Source organism: Hemicordylus capensis, chromosome 4, assembly GCF_027244095.1.
Source record: "Hemicordylus capensis ecotype Gifberg chromosome 4, rHemCap1.1.pri, whole genome shotgun sequence".
NCBI classification, from domain to species: domain Eukaryota; kingdom Metazoa; phylum Chordata; class Lepidosauria; order Squamata; family Cordylidae; genus Hemicordylus; species Hemicordylus capensis.
The window spans coordinates 172,800,418-172,814,871 of NC_069660.1; the positions used below are offsets into that span (position 1 = coordinate 172,800,418).

Consider the following 14,454-nt stretch of genomic DNA (forward strand, 5'->3'; position numbering starts at 1 on the left):
TACAGTTTACATCCGAATAGTAATTTGTAGGTGCTGGGTGGGAATGGTTGCAATTCTATATGCACACTTACCTGTACAAGGGAGTGAGCTGTATTTAGCTCAGTGAAACTTGCATCTAAATAAAAAGGGAACAGTTAAACAATCCCTGCAAAATGGTGCTGGAAGGAAAATAATGGCTGGGAAAGAATCTAAAAACCCTGTAATGTAAATCTACCACCACAACTTCACCCAGACCACAAACTGTTGTCACAGAATCTGACATTATCCACAGCATCCCACGGGGCATAGGCTCTGTTAGTATTTTTAAAACAAGAATGCCAATAGCTCCTCCTCTCCGACTTTGTATATAATATAGCAAGAATTAGATAGTGGCTGACATAAGGAAAATTACTGAATGTAATCATATAAAAAATAAGAGGACAATGGCTAATGTGTCCTTTTAATTTCCATGGACTACTTTGTGGAATTTTCATCAAGTCGACTATTAAGCAGAAGGTTATGGCTTAAAAGGGCAAAATGTACTCTGTCTGTGCTCAGAAGTTATATCATCTGTGTACAACTTGTAAAATGTACTACCTTCTAGAAAGCAGGAAAAGGAAGGAACAGATACTAATAAGTTTCATTAAACAGATACTAATAAGAAACAGATACTAATAAGTTTCATGCCAAAACTTTATTGAAAGAACAAAAAGAGCCAAGGCCAGGCTCCCTGACCCCCACCAGCCTCCCCATGAGTCTTTGGGGCTGGTCCAGGCCTTCTTTGGCCCTCTGGATGTGTGTGGAGGCCATTTTTATCTCTGTGCATGCGCACAGGAAATATGTGTGACCATGAAAATTGCATGGTCATGCAAATTGCCCATGTGCATGCGCAGAGGTAAAAAAAATAGGCTTCATGTATGCACAGAAGCATGAAATTGGCTGGAGAAGGAGGCTGGTCCTGGCCTGGCTCTGAAGAGTCATTTGGTGGGGGGGGGCTGGCTGGGGTCGGGGAAGACACCTGAGCCGGTTCGAATTTGATTTGCCACCCACACAACTGCCAGCTCTGTCATGGAGCTGGCGGGGGCTGTGGGGATCGGGGGCCATGCGGCCACCGGAAGTTCCAGGATGCCCTGCGCAAGTGCAGGGGGCATTCTGGAGAGACCCCCGAGCCTGGGAGGCTGCTTGCAGCCTCCCGGTCGGGGGTCCACGTGTGTCGCCACATGCTGCGGCGACACATGAGCAAAAAAATGAGGTTAAGGGAGAGCTAGCTCCGTTAACCTCATTCAGGGGGAGGGGGAATTAGGTGGGCTAGCTGCCTTGGGAGCACTGGGCTCGCCTGCGAGCCCGGTGGTTCCCACGATCCCTGGAAAGCGGGCTAAGCTCCCTTAGCTCACTTTCCAGTGATCGTGGGAACAGCCTCATTGTCTCTTTTGTTAAACAGGAGCTGCCTTGGTATGCATTTGGGTGGGAGACTACATGTGAGCACTGTAAGATAGTCCCCTTTGGGGAGAGAGCGGTAGCTCAGTGGAAGAACAACTGCAACTTTACACACAGAAGGTCTCCGGTTCTGTCCATGGCATCTCCAGGCAGAGCTGGGAAAGATTCCTGCCTGAAACCTTGTAGACCTGCAGCCAATCAGAGTAGACTATACTGCACTAGATGGACCAATGTTCTGAAGTGGTATACCACTTTCTATGGGGATGGGATCGTAGCTCAGTGATACAGCATCTGTTAAAAACCTTTGCAGAAGGTCCTAGCTTATATCCCTGGCATCTCTAAGTAGAGCAGGGAAAACTCAAAACCTTGGAAAACTGCTGCTGTTCATAAAAATGAACAGGCTACCTTTGGGGCAGTGGCAACCAGAGAAATATGTTGATCTGTGGCTATGAACTCAGCGTGTTGCTGAAGGCACCAGAACCAGAGCTAGAATGTTGAAATTAATCCAATTTGGGTGGCCATAGAGTAAAACAACTAAAACTTGTTGGTATGGGCATCCATCCAACTATACAGTGCTACATTTTAATCACTATGTCTTTCCCTCAGAATATAACTGATTGGTGATGCTACTATAGTTCAGTTTGGACATTCTTCAAAAAGAAGAAACAGCCTGCATGTTTGCACACACCAAACAATAACACTACATTTAAAAATATGAGTAATGTAAAGAGGTCATTTGTTTGGTTTTTTATTGGGACTGTGGCTATGGATCATGGCTGTTGGGATGGGTGTGGCTGTGGGAACTGTCATGGTGAGTGCCTGCGCTTCTGCGACGACACCACTGCAAATTTGAAAAGAAGTATATAAATTACCTGCTTCTTGTATCCTGCTCACTATTGTAGGGAAGATGAGGTGGGATCACATTGCTGCTATTACTGAATTCACTAGTTTAATTTAGTTGTGTATTTCTGAAAGAAAAGTGTGACTTCATTTTAGTTGGAGTGGTTACAAAATTTTGGCATTCAGCATAGGAAAGTGCTATCTTGTGTTTTGTGGATTTACATGATCATCATATTAGGCACTGGTTGAATAGGCACTGGTTGCGTATCTGCTTTCAGGTCCAATTTAAAGTGCTGGTTCTCACCTACAAATCCCTTATGGGCTTAGCACCTGTATATCTCCGGGATTGCCTCTCTCAGCCAGTTGTATCCCATCCTGTGAGATCTTCTCAGTTGGCCCTCCTTAGTGCCTGGGCCCATAGGAGGGCCTTCTCTGTGGCTGCCCCTCTTCTTTGGAACACCCTTCCCCCTCAGATTCATTCAGCCCCCTCGTAATGGCTTTTAAGGCCCTTCTTAAGGCCTATGTTTTTCGCTAGGCTTTTGTCCTTAATCCCCCTCCTATTATTGCTATTGTTATTATTATTATTCACCACCTAGAGTCTTTAGAGAATACTCCACAATTGTTAATAAATAAATAATAAATAAATATTATCTGGCAGGCAGTTTTTAGACTAACTAACAAATATGATAAATATTTATATACTGCTTTTCAACAAAAAGTTCCCAAAGCAGTTTATATAGATAGAGAAATACACAAACAATGGCTCCCTGTCCCAAAGAGCTCACAATCTTAAAAAGAAACATAAGATAGACACCAGCAACATCCACCGGAGGGATGCTGTGCTGGGGATGGATAGGGCCAGTTTCTCTCTCCATGTTAAATAAAGAGAATCACCACTTTAAAAAAGTGCCTCTTTGCTCAGTTAGCAGAAACTAAGCATGTTAATAAAGCAGAACAGAGCTTTGAAAACTTTACAGTTTGGATCCTGATTGCTCTGTTGGACTGAGTGGAATGTTGACAACACTGCCTGATACAGAATTAAAATGTTCCTTAATAACTATAGGTAGTTAAAAAATTAAGAACAAAACTGCGGTACTAAAATGGGGATTGTAATCTGTGAGTTTAAAGATACATTCTGTGCCCACTTATTGAGGCCTATTAATTTATTAATCTGGAGAAGCATGGGTAGTAGCTTCTATCCAACAAGGGTTGAGGGACTAATTACCCTCCAAAAAAGTAGAAAGGAAAAATCATCCTGCAACTAGAGATGGAGCTTCTGTACTAGAAGAAACTGCTACCAAAGAACCTTTCCTCATGGCATGGTAGTTGTTTCAGCATTCTGACGTTATATGCCCTGAACATTCTGTTGGTAACAAAATCTAAACTGTCTGTCCAATCTGTTGGAAATTCTGCAGACATCAACTAGGTGACACCTCCTCTTCAAATCTGGTGCAGATCTGAGGTAAAGAGACTGAGATGCACAGTTAAAAATTACCCTTAAATTCTAGCAAACAAGTGTTGGCTACTGGGCTGTCCATTCCCAATCCTAATGCATCTACAGCAGGCCTGCACAACTCAAATGACCTGGCGGGCCGAAACCAACCGTGACTTGGTTCATGGGGGCCGAGGTCAATTCCTAGGGTGCTGATTATTAGAGTAACACTTAATATCAACCAATCAACCAATCAACTGAATTAAAGTGAAATGAATTAAAAATGAATTAAAAATGAATTTAATCAATATTTAACTTTTGATGTTCTGGCAGGCCAAGATTGATTTAAATTAATATGAAATAAGTTGAATTAAAATTCATTCTAATAATATATATATTATTCAATCTGTACAAAATACATAATAAAATGCATTGTTCTTCCTTTCCACCTCTGCCAAATCATCACACAAAACATGGAACACTTTTAAGGGAAAAAAAAATGAGAACCTCTTCTCATAATTTTGGAAAAGAATGGAGAAGGGGAAAGAAAGATGGAAAGGATGCAGCAGGAGTCTTGGCCTGAGAGAGAGAAAGAGAGAGAGAGAGAGAGAGAGAGAATGGAGCAGTCTTGGTGGGAGAGAGAAAGAGAATGGAGCAGTCATGGTGGGGGAGAGAGAGAGAGAGAGAGAGACAGAGAGAGAGAGAATGGAGCAGTCTTGGTGGGGGAGAGAGAGAGAGAGAGAGAGAGAGAATGGAGCAGTCATGGTGGGTGAGTGAGAGAGAGAGAGAGAAAGAGAATGGAGCAGTCTTGGTGGGGGAGAGAGGGAGAGAGAGAGAATGGAGCAGTCATGGTGGGTGAGAGAGAGAGAGAGAGAGAGAGAGAAAGAGAATGGAGCAGTCTTGGTGGGGGAGAGAGGGAGAGAGAATGGAGCAGTCTTGGTGGGTGAGAGAGAGAGAGAATGGAGCAGTCATGGTGGGAGAGAGAGAGAGAGAGAGAGAGAGAGAATGGAGCAGTCTTGGTGGGGGAGAGAGGGAGAGAGAATGGAGCAGTCTTGGTGGGTGAGAGAGAGAGAGAGAGAGAGAGAGAGAGAGAGAGAGAGAATGGAGCAGTCTTGGTGGGAGGGAGGGAGAGAGAGAATGGAGCAGTCTTGGTGGGTGGGAGGGAGAGAGAGAGAATGGAGCAGTCTTAGTGGGGGGGGGAGAGAGAGAATGGAGCAGTCTTAGTGGGGGGGGGAGAGAGAGGGAGAGAATGGAGCAGTCTTGGTGGGAGAGAGAGAGAGAGAGAGACTTAAGAGACTTAACTGCGCAGGCGCGCCTCACAGTTGGGAAGCAACACCGGACCAAATGGCAGAACTGAGGGTCGTCTGGTTTCTGCCGCTGTGCGCCACTGCTGCTGTGGGGGAGGGTAAGGAAGAATACCCGCACCCCCACAGCCATCTCCTCGGCCGTGCAGCGGCTGGAATTTTTTTTGAGGAGGCGTTTTTTAAGCAGCAGGGGGAGGAAGAGGAAATAGCCCCGGGGGCCAGGAAAAAAGGCCTCGCGGGCCGCATCCGGCCCCCGGGCCGCATATTGTGCAGGCCTGATCTACAGCATCCCCTTGGTGCTTCATGAGGTGGCCGCTCCCACTGAGGCTCTCTGTGCACAGTTCAACACATTCTTGGTGCTGGGAGGTTCTCTTCTGTGGGAACCAGAGCATTTAGGACTGGCAGGGAAGGCAAGCAGGGTCATTGGGAAAGAAACAGGGGCATAGCTAGGGTAGAGGGGGCCCATGTTCACCCCGCTCTCTGGCAGCCCCTCAGAATGAAGAAGATATTGAAGAAAATAGGAGAGTGGAGCTGGGGGGTCCTCAGGAGCTGGGGGCCCCAGGTTCTTTGAACCCTTTTGTACAATTATAGCTACACCCCTGACATCTGGGAAGTGTATTCCCCCACCCTGTGCTATACCCATATTAGTGACAGGGGGTGCTTCAACTTGCAAAGGAATACATGGAGGTGGTGAGGGACTGTGTAAAAAATGGGTGGGGGAAATGGGCTTATGAGGAAGCATGAGGTGAGATAACTGGGAACCTTGTGAAGTTACAGGAGGCATTGGAGGTGGTATAGTGAATGGACTTGTAAGGGCATATATCTCCGATGTCGAACACAGGGGGTCAGAGGTATACTTCCTACAAATATGGATACTTCAAGTAGTAGATGTTACACTTCTTTCCCCTACTGTGCCTAATTAGATTTCCCCTTTTAAACTCTACATCACTTTACAGGTTTGAATAAAGTTCCTTTTAAATGTTTAACAGAATCAAATACTTGATCCAGCTGTCTCCGGTTTCTTCAGCTGCTGTTACCAGTTTTAGCTGAGGTGTGAACAATTAGTGTCAGCCTCGAAAACTTTCTGGGATGGAAACTGCCTATTGAATTCAGTGTTGGTTATTTGAGGACTACAGATGTATAGGTGACATTTGGGAGAAGCACTGTGCCTTGTAGAGATGCATCAGGCAAATTAATTAGGGGCATCTCTTGAAGTGATTGGGGAAGCTGCACTTGTTGAATTTCTGCCTGGATGCATCCTTCTCCAGTCCAATGTCCAAATGAAAGACCAAGGCAAAGTTTGGATGCATGGAGTCTTATTTCTAAATATAGCATAATATTCCAGACTGTACAAAGTCTTTACAGTTTATATGGCATGGAAGTTAAGAGGGACACTGGCAGTTCAGCTTGCCATTTTTGTGGTTTTTAGAGCACAAGTGAAAATGCAAAGCATCTGAATTCTCATCTTAAACCAAAGGTTTTGGGATTGCTGAATGTTTCCTTGTTTGAGGGTGAATTCACAGAAGAGAATTAAAACACAACTCAAGTCAATTCAATTATTCTTTGGGAGGAAATTAGATATAACCCCCAAATAAGTGTGTACCAACATTGGTCTCTGGATTTTGGATGACTTGTTACATTTTCTTCTTAAGATAAACTTTGGGCACTTTCTGGCCACTGTACTCAAATTTTAACTTAGTATCTCAATCACTGTAATTTATTGTTACTTCAAACATTTCAAAAGTTCAAAAGTAGAGAGGCTAATTCTTTCCTCTGCTATTTGAGGAGCCCTGTCTTCTGCACTGACTTCAGTTCAAGAATTTATTCATTTCAGCTTGTTCATTCATTCATTTCATTTGAACTACTGCAATGTACTCTATACGGAGCTGCCCTTGAAGACAATTTGGAAGCTTCAGCTGGTCCAGAATGCTGCTGCAAGGGTGCTTGTGAGTGCAAGTTGCTTCATGGTGTCACACGTATCCTGTGGTGGCTTCATTGGTTACTGGTCTAGTTCCAGGTTCAAGGTGTTGGTGTGTTGGTCTTGGCCATTAAAGCTCTACATGGCTTGGGGCCGGGGTACCTGTCACACTGTATTCATCCATACAAACCTGCCAGGGTCTTCTGCTCAGCATCTCAGGCCCTGCCCATGGCCCCACCATTAACAGAGGCCTTGTTGGCAAGGACTAGAGAAAGGGTCTTTTCAGTTGTGGCCCCTCGGCTTTGGAATGCCCTCCCTGAAGAGATTCACCATGCTTTCTCTCTCAGTGTTTTTTTTTTAAAATTGAAAATACATCTTTTAGAAGAGGCTTTTTAATGTTTTGTCTCTTTATATATCTGGTAGGTTCTTAGGTTTTTATAATTCTCATTTTTTTAGCTTTTAAAATAACCTTTAATTTGAAACTTTTTAAAAATGTAATTTTAAATGTTATTTTAGCTTGGTCTTTTAACTTGTTTAACTTAAATTTGTTTAACTTTATTAGTCTTGTTTTACATAGTATCTTTTTATTATGTTGTGAGCCACCCTGAGCAGTAGTGTACTGGAAGGGCGGGATATAAATACTACAGGCAAACCAACCAACAAACAAAATCTCTTCACTGGTTGTACAGTTGTTATCTAGGCCTGTGTGGGGCTCCAGTCAAAGTCCAACACTCCACACAGGCCCCTGGCACTGCTCAAAGGCTGCCACCGCCATTGTGTAGTGCTGTGCTCAGTCAGCACTGGTGGGACCCTTTAAGGGAAATTGAGTCCTTTCTCGCCTCAGTCCCCCAAAGAACTCTCTCTGAGGAGGACTACACTTCCCAATGCTGTGTGAGCACCTTCTAAGATGGCACTGGGGCTTGAGAGGGTTCAATCTCTTTTTACCGCACCAACCTTGGCAAAGTGCACCACTGTCCTCGGGAAAGTGTCTTACACTATGACACTCGCATGGAAGGTTTTTGCAGAAGTGGCCCCTGCTTGAAAAATAAGCGTTTTACGTACATTTATATTCTCTGTTTTGATGGAGAGATATACAAATGTCCCCCTTTCAAAGTGTCCTAGAGATGTCTCTTGGGCCGCATGTGTACCATATTTTCGTTAGTGTAAAAGTACCTTGCCCCTTTAGGGGTACCCTCTTTTTCCTAGTTTGAGGGAGAAATGAACCAACGTTCCATGTTCAGATTAGTTTAGTAAGCGGGATGCCTTGGTTTTTGTCAGACCGCTAACCCTAAGACATGCGAAAGTGTCCTAACCATTGTGATAACAATAAGCTACCGCGACACCCCTGAGGCAATGAGTGAGTAGAGACCCAAGAAGAGCAATTTCCTCTTCAGCAGCACACATTCAAATGAAAGGATTCCCGAGAGTCCCCTCCTCCTCCTCCTCCCACTCTGGCGAGCGTCGGAGAGAAAGCCAACGCTGCCTGTTCTGCAAGCGGATGTCTCTCCCTCCAAAGTGGGTAAAGCTGTACCCCAGGCGCTTGTAGAGCCCACCGTTCCCTTGAGAGAAGGAAATGCTGGCTTCGAACTCCTCCGAAAGGCTCCATCGCCGCCCGTCGCGGAGGTGGGCAGGTCTCCCTCAGTCGAGCAAGGGGCGCAAATTCGGCTCCCTGCTGCCGCCTTTGTTGCACCGGCGCACGCCCTCCTCATTCCAGAGCAGTTCCGGCCTTAGAGCCCTCGTGCGGCTCCTCCTTAAGAACTGAGCAGGATCCACCCGACTTGTATCAGCGCCCCCCGCCCCCCCGTATCTCCTCCGCCCTGCTGCAGGCACCTGCTCCTCACGTCCTCCCTGAGGCAGGCGGGAGTCGCCTCCAGTCCGGATCTCGCGCTACAGCCGAACTGCTAGACCGGGTCTTCCTGGGCATGGGCTAGAGGTAGGTTAACGCGGAGGAGATGTCCCCACCCCACCCAACCCCTGAGGGAGCTATCGCAGCGGAGACGCGCACAGGCCGGGCAATCCCGAGAGCCCCCTGAGGGCTACCACAGAGAGGGAACCCCGACGCCCTCTACAAAGGGCAAGGGCGCGTGAGTGTGTGTGTGTGTGAGAGAGATATTAAGAGATGCGCGCGCGCGGTGTTCCCTTGGGATGCTGGAGCAGGATCCTCGGGGATTGCCACCAGAGGCAGGAATGGGGTCATCTCCTTGCTTTGGGGACCGACGAGTTTCTTGCCTCTTGGCAGAACCGATCCCTGCCCAGGGTGGGAGGGGGTTGTGTGATGCTGCTGGAGGCTGCTTGCCTTGCCCATTCCTCCCACCCCACCCTCCTCTTGCATTGTCCAGATCAGGAGCCCCCACGGGCACGGCCCAGGGAGGGGGTGTGCTTGGGTGGAGGAAGGGCTCCTGGGTCCCTGCGTAGCTCGGCGGCCGGACAGGGAGGCTGGGCGGCTGGGCCCCGAGCTTACGCCGCTTCCGGTTTTGCAGCCAGCTTTGGCAGCGGCGGCGGCGGCAGCGTCCCCCCAAATGGCCTGGCCAGATGCGGCAGGTCTGTCCGCGACTGGAGGAGGACGAGGGCTGGGAGGCTCAGCGCAGCAACAGCAGCAGCTAGAAGTGCCGCGGCGGCAGCAGCAGCAGCAGCAGCAACAGAGGCGGCCGGCCTGCTGCTACGTCCCCCGAGCTGAGCCGGTGGCTGCAGGAGGAGGAAGAGGAGGAGGAAGACCAAGTCCGGGAGGCTCTCGGGGCTCCGGCTGACTCGGCATGAGGCGCGCTCCGACGGCGCCCGGCTTCTCTATGCTGCTCTTCGGCGTGTCGCTCGCCTGCTACTCGCCCAGCCTGCGCTCGGTGCAGGATCAAGCGTACTCAGCGGCGGTGGTGCTGGAGGGCAAGGTCCAGGCTCTGCCTGCCGCCCCTCCGACGGCGGCTGCGGCGGCGACAGGCAACGGGAGCCCGGATTCCGAGGCGCCTACTTCGGGCATCCTGGTGAAGGTGCTGGACTTGTGGCCCCTCAACAGCGGCGGCCTCCAGCGGGAGCAGCTGATCCGCGTGGGCTCCACGCCGGCGCCCTGCTTCAAAGTCAAGCGCAACCACCGCTACATTTTCTTTCTGGAGCCCACCGAGCAGCCGCTGGTCTTCAAGACCTCCTTCGCCCCTCTGGACACCAGCGGCAAGAACCTCAAGAAAGACGTGGGCAGGATCCTGTGTGCCGACTGCGGTGAGTGACCGACGCCCCTCGTCGAGGGCGAGGTGGCTGGGGCGGAGGGGGCGAGACGGTTGGTGGCAAGAGCCCGCCGGCTAGGGCACCAGTCCCCTTGCCTGATGTGGTGGTGGGGGGGGGGGGAGGAGGAGGAGGAATGTGCACTTGGGCAGTGGGCCGCCTGCCAGTCCTAAGGTCGGAGCATCGTTAAGTCGCTGTCAGACCCAAGTTTAAGTGCTTCCAGTGTCCTCACGCGTTTCTCTGCATTGCTGCATTGTGAAGAGGGCCGAATCTCGGGAGCGACCTTAATTCTGGTTTTGCTATTTTGCGGGAGGTGGGAGTGGCTTCTCTTTTGCCCTGAACTGTTCCTGTGAGCGGTGGGAGGGACGTGGGGTTAGGAGGGGAGGTGAATCTGGGTGTTTCAAAGATGACCGCGGCGTTTCCTGGGGGTGCATTGAACTGGAGCCTTCTCTGTCTGCATGCTGAACTCTGCTGGTCCGTTGTGTAAGGCAGCAGCGCCCGCAACTTTCTTATGTAAACAACGCCCCCTTCTCTCTCGCTCTCCCTCTCCCTGTCGTGTCCCTCACCCCGTCTTAATTATTCTACCGGCTCTGTGGCTGCATCTCTTGGGTGCGGATCGTTTGTGTCTGTTGTCTTTCTAAGTGGAAAAGGCACTTTTTGATGCTTTTGCTTGCTGTGCAGCAGAGGCTCACTTGGCATCCCAAGCTATGCATCCAGGATTTGTTTGTGTACCTTTTGTGTTGTCTTTTCACTGAAAAGTTTAGGTTTTTTCCAATCAGGTTTCTTTCACTTAGAATCTTGACTCGGCTGTCCATTGAAGAACAAAGAGATGCTTTGATGCTGGGTGTCTCCTCTCTGCTGCCTGCAGATGATCTGGGGAATAAGAGAACAGTGTTGCTGCAGAAAACCATGATGTGGTTTCAGAAAGTTGAAAAAAGTACCTGAGTTAGGACCAAGACAGAGAGGAGATTCAGGAGAGTCACAATCAGCTTTCCTTATCTTTTCTCTTCTACCGAATAGCAACCATTGGAGGGTGAATGTGTCCAGGTTTGATCAGAGCAGTAGCACTGGGGGGACTCTTTAACTCTCTTCCTCCATACTATTTCTCCATTCTAAAACACCCCAAAAGATGCTGTTTGCACTGTGAAAAGTTGCCAGACAGATAGCAGCTTTTGGGAGTGGACCATGTTTTAACCCTAACCTGTCAGGGAAACAGCCCAGGGAGAAAGGCTTAATGCTCACCTGGACACAGCTACTTTGTTCAAATTCAGAGTTTTTGATCAAATTCATCAAAGCAAGAGAAGGAGTACACACCTTTGCAACAATAGATGTGGGTAAATCAAAAGGATACTTTGATGAAAGTGAGACCCTGGTTGTGAGACCCTATCTTTGGTTCTTCCTTTTCATGGAGGAAGTGCCTCTCTTTGCATGCTTGTTCCTCCCTTTTTAAACAGGAGGTAAAGAGGTAAAGTTTTGGGCAAGCCAGCATTTGGGCTATGATGTACTTCTACTGCTTTCATTAACTTCTTGTTTTGACCTGGTTTGGGGTTTTTTATGGTTTGGCTTTATTATTTTTTATTGTGAGCTATCGTATGCAAATGAATTATTTGGAATGATGATAAACAAACAATACATTTTAACAATCAAGGGCATAATCAAAGCCACAATTAAGCATTTGCTTAATTCTCTCCATTAAAGTAACAGGACTTAAAAGACTTGACTCTGCTTGGATTGGATTAAATAATAATATAATCCAACACAATTGTGCTTTAGTAATAATTCTTTCTTCTGGTATTTAACTATAACTTTCCAGTCATTTGATTGATTGCTTAAGTGCCATCAAAGTGTTAACTCTTAGTGACCACATAGATTCTTTCCAGGATGATCTGTCTTCAACTTGGCCTTTGAGGTCTCTCAGTGCTGCATTCATTGCTGTCGTAACCTTGTTGCTGGTTGTCCTCTTTCCTTTCCTTCAACTTTTCCCAGCATTATGGACTTCTCAAGGGAGCTGGGTCTTTGCTTAATGTGTCCAAAGTATGATAGTTTGAGCCTGGTCATTTGTGCCTTGAGTGAAAATTCTGGATTGGTTTGTTCTATTTGTTCTATTTGTTCCATTTGTTCGTTTTCTTGGCTGTCCATGGTATCCGCAAAAGTCTAGTCATAACTTATAACAAAAGCTTCCTTTTGAATAAGTAATTTATTCATAGTAAATAAAAGGATTCATTCATGAACTATCATGAACATACTAAATAGTTCTTTAGATAAATTGTAGAGTTTGGGGAGATAAACTTTACCACAAACAGAATCTGTGAAGAAGTGCTAATAACATAAACATTAACAGGCTAATAGGCTTATTTTCTCATTAGGGACTTTGTGATACATATTTAAAGTAATTTTTTAAAAAGCTCCCTTCATGTTTTAGCTAGATATTTCTGGGGCAAATGCTTTGCCTTGTGTGAGAGGGCTGATCACAGGTTAAAATTAGCACTGCTGTTCCTTACATGATTATCCAAAATGTTCCTTTGGTGTTAGAGTGGCTAGGATGGGCAATGGTGTATGTGAATATTCTAAGCCTAAGTAAGCCTTGACCCTTAAAGCCAGGAATAACTCTCATAAGTGAATGTTCTGGTTCCATCCTTCCAGCAGTTTGAGGGGTATCTAAAGAAGCGATTGCTTAATTTTGGTTTTTTGTGGCAAAGCAGAAAAGACATTTTAAGTCTTATTGATATTCCCAGTCAAGATATGTAATAAGCCTGTGCAACTGGAAAGGGTTAAATTCCAGTAAATGAGCAGATACCTTGAGAACAACTATTTCTCCCATTTTTCCAGGCTTCTGATTAGCTGAATGTTTGGAATATCCCTTAGGTCATTCACAGAAATGAGGATGCATTAATGTAGCTAATACAATTAAAAAGAACATTCAGTGATAGATGGATCTGACAGGACTGCCATCCAGAAACTGGGTGATATGACATCAACCAACACTTTCTTTTGTCCTATATATGGAAAAGGTTCAATCCTGTGCAGTTTTCCTGATAAATCTCAAGTTAATTCAGTGAAGGATGCTCAGCAACTGACTGACTGAAGTCTCAAGTGTTAAAAGCAAATGTATGGGCTGATCCAGCTAGCAAGGGGAAAGATGTAATTCTGACCATGTGTGAATATATTTCTGCACTTTAACAGTTTGAAGGGAAGCCTCCTGGCTAAGATACTCTGTGGGGTTATCAAGTACACTTTCTCATTGGAGCTTTGTTGCAGATTGCAACATTTCCTCTCCCTAAATCCAGCACTTCATTAACGGACACAAAGAAGGTGATGTTAACCAATTTAAAGGGAATGGAAGGTTTGCTATTGTGGGCTTCTGCTTTGCCTGTTCTAGTGGGTTCAGAACCTTCAGGGTGATCCACATGTTCAGAGCTGCTTCAGGAATGTTTTGATCTTTGGAATCAGATTCTTGCTGGTTCTGCAAAGCTAGCATGTCATACCAGGAAGAAGATATGTCCCACTATTATAGCAAGTCAAGAAACTATAGCAGAACCTGTGCATTTTCATGTATAGAATGCATGCAGTCCTGATTATAATGTTAATTGTTGTCAGCAAATTTATAGGTGCTAGCTAGGCTGCCCAGTTGATATCGGATAATGTGGGTTCTTGCTATCCTCCCCGCCCCCACTGTGAAGATGGGTAGTCCAGAGCCTGCTGTCAACCATTTGGGTTAGCCACACAAATTCTGTTATGTTCAGCTTATGTGCAGCTTTTGTGCCCAAACTCTTCAAGAGGCTAATAGAAATCTCTCATGCCTGGAGATTTTAATGTAGAGCAGTACTGAGCAGACACCACCAAACATCTGTACCCCCCTACTAGGTGTTGTTTGTTGGTGTGATTCTAGAATTGGACAGAATCCTCCAAACTGTTGATTGTGAGGTGGTATGAGCAGGAGGGCTAAACCTAGCCCTGGTGATTGTAGTGTTTGGGCCATATATACACTATGCACTAGCAGGTGTTTCTGTGATCTTAAGCACTGGGGGGAAATGCAGTTGTAATTATGGCGATGACTGCTGACTCACTATGTGGACAACCTGTTCCCACTAATCTTTCTCCATGTGGTCATGTGCCTGTTTGTGGGTTCAGCAGTGTGCGTATAAGTGATCTGCTTGAATGATCTCAAGTATTCATTCTTCTGCTGCAGTGGAAGGAACTTAGTGGAAGGAACTTAGGCATTCCCCATGTGTCTTAGAAGTTTGAGAAAGTGCCAAAACCTCTTCCAAGGCTTGCATTAGGTGTAGTTCTAAGTTCTTGAGATTGTAGTTTTCTTGGGGTTATCAAACAGCCTG

At 46.5% G+C, this 14,454-nt stretch overlaps 1 protein-coding gene across 4 annotated transcripts in view; it reads left to right on the forward strand.

Annotated features, from left to right (window-relative positions):
• The first annotated feature begins 8,384 nt into the window (after positions 1-8,384).
• NRG2 (neuregulin 2) overlaps positions 8,385-14,454 on the forward strand; it is a 305,841-nt gene continuing 299,771 nt past the window's right edge. For all 4 annotated transcript variants that reach the window (XM_053248937.1, XM_053248936.1, XM_053248938.1 and 1 more), the window contains exons 1-2: positions 8,385-8,843; positions 9,391-10,117. In XM_053248937.1, the coding sequence (XP_053104912.1) occupies positions 9,664-10,117 (454 nt within the window). In that variant the 5' untranslated portion in view covers positions 8,385-8,843; positions 9,391-9,663. The remainder of the gene's footprint in view (positions 8,844-9,390; positions 10,118-14,454) is intronic.